Source organism: Elephantulus edwardii, unplaced genomic scaffold, assembly GCF_000299155.1.
Source record: "Elephantulus edwardii isolate Elephantulus edwardi_28Jun2011 unplaced genomic scaffold, EleEdw1.0 scaffold00065, whole genome shotgun sequence".
Classification (NCBI taxonomy): domain Eukaryota; kingdom Metazoa; phylum Chordata; class Mammalia; order Macroscelidea; family Macroscelididae; genus Elephantulus; species Elephantulus edwardii.
Genome location: NW_006399815.1, coordinates 51,101 through 59,580, shown reverse-complemented (window position 1 = coordinate 59,580; position 8,480 = coordinate 51,101). Strand labels below are relative to the sequence as shown.

Here is an 8,480-nt window from a genome sequence, read left to right as displayed (position 1 = left end):
GCGATTGGCACAGGACAGAGCGGAGTTTAGGGCTGTTGTACATAGGGTCGCTATGAGTCGCAAGTGACTCAACAGCACATAACAAGAACAACAACAATCTGTAGGGTGGTACACTGCTAACTTAAACGTGGCAGGCATTTCACTGGTTCTTCATATCCTCCAGCAACTCCAAAGAAAAAATGTGGGCAACTTCCTCCCAAGCAACTTATGGCCTCTGAAAACTCACTTGTGGGTAAGCTATGAATCAATCCCAACTGAAAAGCAATGAGAGATTCACAAATGAATCTTAAAAACTGTTTCATTTTTCCAGACTTCTGTCTGTTAAATACAAGCTCTCATGTTAGGTCTTGCGATTTCATCTATAACATCCTTTAGACATCCTAGATTCAAAGAAACTCTGGACTAAGATGGTCTCACAATGGCTTACATGTACAGCCTTCACTTCAGAATAAAGCTTTCTCAACTCAGACTTCCTCGAAGTCAGCAAATTATTGTGACACAAAAGGGAATAATGATTTTATATTTAGAACTAAAGATAACCAAGAAGCATGATTGGCCAAGTATCAAAATTCAAATTCAAACTGGTTGTTGTCAAGTCTGAACCTACTCATAGATCATCCTCCAGTGGTTTTTTGGAGGCTGTAAAGGGCAGGGAAGAGATTGTCCACCTTTCTTTGGCAAAGAAGCTGGTAGATTTGAAAAGGCAGAGAGGCTCTGCCTGCCGTCAGTACAATGAATGTGTTGTAATATGCTGTCTGATCAGAACAAACTCATTCACAGAAACTCTGGAATAAAAAGGCCCTGGAATAACTTCTAAGCAAAGTATCAAAACTCAAAACTGACAGTTGTCAATTCTGAACCTACTCATAGATGACCCTCCAATGGTTTTTGGAGGCTGTAAAGGTCAGGGAGGAGATTGTCCATCTTTCTCCCACAAGCAGCTGGTGGATTCAAATCACATGCCTTTGTGTTCGCAGAGAAATGTCTTACCACTAAGCCACCAGAGCTCTCTAATGGTGAGTACGTGGTAAATAACAAAGTTTTGGGTTAACACAAAGGCTCCAATAATGGGTTCAAACTTATCAACATTGTTGAGGATAGCACAAGATCAGACATTCTTTTATTCTGTTGCAGTTAGGTCAGTATGAGTTGGAACAGACTCTGTAACAACTAACAAAAACAACAGAAAAAGCTCATTTGTCCATATTTAAGGTTACTATATTGGGACAGAACTTAGAAATAACCTGGTTTTTTGATACTGGTTTTTATTTAATGAGATAACTAAAGATCCTAGAATTAAGTCACTTATAAGTATACATTGACAGAAACCATCAAGCATCTCAATAAATACACCAATCAATAATTTAACATTCATTAAATACAATGGTCTGGTTACCAGAGAGTTAGCAGAAGTTCATTGTTCATTTTATGATGTCAATCAACTTTCTTATGGCTTAAATTTGGTTCCTTTTAGGACTGAAGAACAACCCTTCTCATTACTCTAAGTCTACTCCCAACTCCCTTCCTTCTATTCCCCCATTTGAATAATCTCTGTTCGTCTCTTTTATTTCTAGGTCTTACTCTATATGCTCTTCCTTCCCACTTTCTCGTCTTGGCCAATAGATTACTCCTCTGAGCTGGAAAGGGTTTATGAGATGTGGCATGACAGGACTGCCTCTACTACATCATCTGTCCTAGTTCAGCCCTGGGACAGCCTTGATGCTTCATGATGACTCTTCTCCAACTGTGCTCATTTGAGTATTCTTTTCTATTTTTATAAGAGGAGAGGTCTCTATGGCTATTAGCAACATAACTACTGTCACTGTGTTTGTTCTCTTGGGGCTATCCAACAAACCCCAGGCCCAGATATTACTCTTTGGGTTATTCCTAATGATTTACCTCTTGACCATAACAGGAAATCTGATGATGATTCTGGTGATCAGTACTAATCCTCCCCTCCACACCCCCATGTACTTCTTCCTAAGTCATCTCTCCTTTCTGGATGCTTTCTATTCTTCAACGATTGTGCCGAAACTCCTGGAGAACATTTTTTCTAAGTGGAAGACCATTTCCTTCCTTGAATGTTTCACCCAGATCTCCTTGGTCTTATTTTCTGGGGCCACTGAAGCCTGCCTCCTCTCAGTCATGGCCTATGACCGGTTCCAGGCTGTGTGCCACCCATTGTTGTATGTGGTGGCTATGAACAAGAAAATATGTACCAGCTTGGTTGTGGCATGCTGGGTCATAGGAATGGTTGCTAGCCTGATTAATACCCTCCTCTTAGCTCAACAGCACTTCTGTGGCCCCAACCTCATCCACAGTTTTGCCTGTGAAGTTCCCCCAGTGCTCATGTTGACCTGTTCTGACCCTTACATAAGCATTGCCTGTATCTTGACCACCATGGTGGTCCTGGGCCTGGGAACCCTCATCCCATTGCTAGGTTCCTACATCCGTATCATCATGACTGCTCTGGGAGTCAACTCTGCCAAGGGTCGAAGCAAGATCTTCTCCACATGCTCTTCTCATTTGCTTGTGATCACCATCTTTTATGGTTCAGGATTTTTCAGGTATGTCATACTAACCTCCTAACTATAAATATAGGGTGTCTCTCCTTACATGGTTTTGGGTTTTGGAATAGAAGCATTGTCAAGTTGTATAAAAAACAATCATTATGCTAGAATTTAGAAAGCTTGAATTCTAGTCTGGACTCTGAACTAGATGTGTGGCTAAAGAATCCTTTGTCTACTCTAAAATGGACTTATTGTGTACCATGGAGTTGGAACCAATACATAGCTGACCCTCAGTGGGTTTTCAGAGGTAGTTTATCACACAGGAAGACTGTTCATCTTTCTCCCACAAAGGAGCTGGTGGATTTGAACTGCATGACTTTGAGACTGCAGTATAGCTTCTTGCCACTAGGTAGCAGTTGTTGTTGTTGTGGTGGTGGTGTACCTTCAAGTTGGAACCAACCCACAGCTGACCCTTCGGTAGGTTTTCAGAGGTAGTTAATTGCAAGGAAGGAGTTTTCTCTCCTTTGATAACCTATGATATCAGAGTTTTAAAAATAATCACAAAATTTGGTAGATTTGTATGCAGTGCTAGACAGAAATATAAAACATCATCCTTGAAAGAGATGCTTCTTCTTTTCCAGTGGAATATGGAACCTCCAGAGCATACTTTTGTGGTACCTATTTACTAGGAACCTATTATATGGTGATATTGTAGTTATGACATTCAATTGTCAATTAAAAGTTCAGTTAATTAAACCCACCATCACTCTGTAGGAAAAAGATTAGACTGTCTGTTTTTGTAAAGTTTGCCAAGAAGTTTGCGTGACATTTTCCCCTGTATGCTCTGCTATATGTCTGGATATATTTGCAGTGTGTATGCAAGTACTTATAGAGAAAATCCTCTGCTAAACCTATACACTCATGAATATATTCCCATGTGATATCCCACACCTGTTCAACCTATTTATATTTACTCATGTATCCACTCATAAATTATCAGTATTATTATTATTATTATTAATAAATAATAAGATTTTATGTGTAATAGTTTGCATCATTATTGGACATCCTCTGGAGCAGTTCTGCTATATCCTATGGAATCACTATGCATCAGAAACAACACAGTGGCAATGGGTTGGGTTTGATTTTGGATTATATATCAACATCTTTAAATGGTCAAATTCTATTTTAATATGTATCACACTTGTTGTTCTTGTTAAGTGCTGTCAAGTTGAGCACAACTCACAGCAACTCTATGAACAACAGATCTGAACCCTGTCCTGTCGTGTACCATCCTTCTTATCCCCACATATCTGAGCTCATTGTTGCAGATACTGTATCAGTTCATCTCACTGAAGGTCTTTCTCTCCTTCACGGACTGTCTACCCTTTCCAAGCATGTCCCTTTCCAAAGAATAGCCTCTCCTAACAATGTGTCTAAAGGATGTGAGATGAAACTTTGTAATTATTAGTATTATTGATTCCTTTACATAATAAAGCTGAAATTCAGAAGTAATGACATAATTTTACAAAGGTCACACAAGAAGAAGCCAGTAAGGAAGCTATCATTTGAACTAAGTTCTCATTAATCTCAAATTTCATATTCTTGGGAAAATGTCATTCAGACTTAAACAGAGCTAGGTAAAGAATATTTATTTATGAGGAGTTTGTTGCTGTTGAATACTGTCAAGTTGATGATGACTCATAGGACCCTGTGAACAGCATGGGGACCTAGCGCTATCCTATACCATTGTCACAGTCTCCATCATATTCAAGCTCATTGTTGCAGTCACTGTGTCAAGACAATTTCATTAAAGATCTTCCTCTTTTTCACTACCCTTTACAAGAATAATGTCTTTTTCTAAAGACTGATTCCTCCAGGAAACATGCCTAAAGTAAGTTTCTTTACTAAGAGAGTGCATAATTAATGCCTGTACTCTTGACAAATGAACTGAAGGTATTTATTTCTATTCCTTCAAGTGGACTGGAGATATATTTGCATAAATTACTTCATACTTTTCTCACCTCTTATACATATCTGTGGGGAAGAAAATAAATTCTCCATATTATTATCTTAACTATTAGAGAAAGATGACTTTTAGAGATATCAGAAAGTGGAAACAATTATGAGAAGAAATTGTCTAGATTTGACACTGTCCATATTCTAATTAACAATGTTGAAACAGGATATGCATGACAAATTGACATGGCAGGGGGAACTAAGGAAAGGTTTACACAGAGATACACACAACTGTGGAGGGTAGCCAAGGACAGCTATTAGAGGAGACAGAAGGGAACAGAGATTAGCAAATGGATAGATTGGATGAAGGGAAAGGCAAGCTAAAGTGAAGATTTGATGAGATATTGTAATAAACGGCATTGATCAATTGTAATTAATGTTATAAAACAAAACATACATTAAGGATTAAATAAACCAACAACATAAAAAAATGCTAAAGAGAATAGAAAAAGAAATGGTCCAGTACAGCTGACCTGATATGAGAGCTCAGCAGCCAGAGGCTTAGTTCAAACAATTCTCTTCAATTCTTTGTCTCATTTCCTTCATATGCCATAAAAGGATAATAAAATTTATTCTATATACCCCACAAATAAGATATAAAGGGTATAATAGATAATGAAGAATGACAATAAAATTAATATCTGTTTTTACCAAACACACTATAACCCACAAGGAGTATTCTATGGAATGTCTATACTTAGTCCAACAATGACGATGTCATTGCACAGAAGTGTGTGTGTGTGTGTGTGTGCGCGCGCACACACAAACACATATACAATTACTTATAATATCTATTATAATGCTTCTCTTTAAATAGTTTCTATGTGAAAGAGCATTTAGGGAGCTCTGATGGTTTACTGGTAAGGATTTGGTCCGCCAACCCAAAGGAACACAGTTTTAATCCGGCAGCTGCTCCACAGGAGAAAGATGGTCAGTCTCCTTCCTTGTGATTCATTATCTCTGCAAACCTGCTAGAGGGTCAGCTATGAGTCTGTTCCAACTTGATGATACATAACAGCAACCCAAAAGTTGAGCTCATTATTTTGGACTCATATCTTACAAACATATTTTTATCTTTCATTATTTCAGTTTTGGCTTCAAAGAAAGAATGATTTTTTTACCAAAATGAAAAGAACAAGTGTTTGCTCTGCTCAGCATTTTTAAATAATGAGCTATTTCTCTAACGGTAATTTCCAGAGCTACAAATATTGGGAGAAGTGGCAGCATCATCAGAACTAATATTTAATGCTGTAAGAGCAGTCATCACAAGACAACAGCAATAGTATGTCTGGGCAGTTGTATATGTAGTAGGAGAGAGGGAAGGAAACTCCACATTATCATCACATCTATTATGGGAAAATGTTTTAAAGAACATGCATGAAGTCATGAAATTAGTGCTATTAGTTCTATTCTACCTTGCAGCCTTTGATATATCCTACAGAACAGTTTCTATAAGTTTTCGCATTAATTCTCTAATGTTTGGAGACAATTTAAAGACAGAAATAATTGACTTCTCACTGACCATATAGTCATTGCTAAATACTTCCACAAAGGACACAGCTCTAAAGATTCCTTTGTAGAGCATCCTTTGTTGTCAATATCATTGTGACTGTTGTCCAAATCTTAGTTTACTCCTTTGTGCAATTCCCTTCCAGGTACATGACTCCGTCATCTGGCTCAGTCTTGGAGCAAGTGCTCTCTGTACAATACAGTGTGGTGACACCACTGCTAAACCCTCTCATCTATAGTCTGAAAAACCAAGATGTGAAAGCAGCTCTAAAGAGGATGTTATCTAGGAAGGGCAGCTTTACCTTCTAGTTCAGACTCAACTATCCCATCAGGAGGAGAGGCCTTTGGAAGAAATGACAGAAAGTGTTATCAGCACTAAATTATCTTGGATTTCATGACCATCTAAAACAGTAATATTAGTTTCTCTGTCTCCAATTCTCCTGATGAAATCTCCACAAAGCAGGGAACGCTCAACCACACTACACAAGAAAATCTCAAGGGTTGTACTAGGTATTTCTACAACTATTGGGTTTTTTCTCCTCTCATTTCTTGTCCTTTTCACCACTTTCTTCCCCTATCTGCAATTTCTTCTACCTTTTACTTTTGCTTATGAAATGGCACAAAGTGTAAATCAAACACCATATTATGGGAGAACTCCATTTTTTACACTATAAAATCCAACTCCCTTTTTGTTTTTAATCTCAGAAAACCCCTTGAAAGATCCACTATTTCCTAATAACAGAATGAAATAAAGTGAGTGCATGTCCACTTGGTTTTCACTCTTTTTTTTCTTTTATTAATAATAATTAACTTTCAATTAAGAGCTTAGCAAATCATCAATAACTATTGAGAAATAAATAAAAAATAAATAATGGATTCATCTAAGTTGTCTTTTGTCTGTGTACGTCTAGGAAATGGAAGGTGGCAGGTGTCCCCCTTGTAAGGTACAATCATTTTAAGAGCCAAGTCTCTAAATGTTAGATTCTACATCGATAGTGCCTTAGTATACTCCCATCACATAATAGTATTGTTATTGTTGTTGTGGTTGTTATATGCTACTGTAGAGGAACTTACTCATAGCTGACCCTCAAGTGGGTTTTCAGAGGCTGTAAATCACACAGGAGATTGCCCATCATTCTCCCCCTGGAGCAGCTGGTGGATTCCAACTGCATACCTTTGGGATTGCAGTGCAGCTTCCTACCACTAGACCACCAGAGTGCCATTAAGCCACCAGAGCTCCATGATAGGCTTTGAATGTTATCAACATGAAAATAGTGACAGTAAGAAGAAAAGTAAGAAAAGGAACATAAGTAATGGAAAGTTTGTTTTGATCCAGTAAAATTCCTGTCTTTGCAACAACACATACATCAAAGGATTAGGGAAGAACTATCAGAGTGAGATAGACAGAGAATCCATAATGTGCCTACTCCTAGGCTTTCCTCACACTGGACTCAGTGAAGAACCTGTACTCTGACAACTGCTACTTTGGGTTTCCCCACCTCCCTCCTTAACCTGGATCTCTTCCAGTTTCAAAATTTCAGGGGGAAAGTTAAAAAAAAATACACCAGAATACTCAGCTGTCACCCACAAATTCAGCACCAAGATAGTTCTCAGGAATAGAACAAAAGCAATTTCCTGTCTTGTTTCTACTCAAAGTCAAGATGTCTATATTGTTCCAAACTACTATTGTACTAAAACTACTACTATTGTTCAAAATTGTGTCAAAAACTTGGCTTCTGTCTAGTCTTAATCCTTGGTCCTTAGGCTAAGACTCTCTTATCATCAGTTTCCTTCAGCAAAGGCACCTTATGGTCATGCATTTATAAAGGTCAACACTCAAAAGGGGAATTTTCTGGTCTTTGTAGGATAAAGAGGGGAAAAGGGCAAGCCTCTCTGGCAGTTTGTGGCTTCACAGGGGAATTGTGTCCAATACTCTCCAGTATTGTGTATTATTGTGTGGATCACAATAAGCTGTGGTTGACTCTGAGAAGAATGGGAAACCCAGAACATTTGATTGTGCTAATGCAAAACTTATACTCGGACCAAGAGGCCGTTGTCAGAACAGAGTAAGGAGACACTACATGGTTCAAAAGCAAGAATGGGGTTTGTCGTGGATGTATTCTGTCTCCATACCTTTTCAATCTATATGCAGAACAGATCATCCGAGACGCTGGGCTATACGAAGAGGAATGTGGCATCAGGATTGTTGGAAGAATCCTCAACAACCTGCGTTATGCAGATGACACAATTCTGCTTGCTGAAACGGAGAAGGACCTGAAGCGCTTGCTGCAGAAGATCAAGGACTACAGCCTCCTATATGAACTGAAGCTCAACATCAAGAAAACAAAGATTCTAACCACTGGGCCAATTGGCAGCATCAGTATGGATGGTGAAGAGATTGAGATAATTAACAGTTTTAGTTTACTTGGCACCACGGTCAGC

General features: G+C 38.4%; 1 protein-coding gene across 1 annotated transcript; it reads left to right on the top strand.

The window, feature by feature from the left end:
* Positions 1–1,794: 1,794 nt before the first annotated feature.
* LOC102877523 (olfactory receptor 8S1-like) lies at positions 1,795–6,347 on the top strand. Its single transcript, XM_006888211.1, has 2 exons — positions 1,795–2,567; positions 6,185–6,347. The coding sequence occupies exons 1-2, from the start codon at positions 1,795–1,797 to the stop codon at positions 6,345–6,347; spliced, it is 936 nt and encodes a 311-aa protein (XP_006888273.1).
* The last annotated feature ends 2,133 nt before the right edge of the window (positions 6,348–8,480 follow it).

What these genes read in the sequence shown, in the direction of transcription:
- LOC102877523 (XM_006888211.1), top strand. Translation starts at nt 1,795, where the DNA reads ATGGCTATTAGCAACATAACTACTGTCACTGTGTTTGTTCTCTTGGGG. An exon ending in TATGGTTCAGGATTTTTCAG is followed by an intron (nt 2,568 to 6,184) that starts GTATGTCATACT and finishes ATTCCCTTCCAG; the next exon opens with GTACATGACTCCGTCATCTG.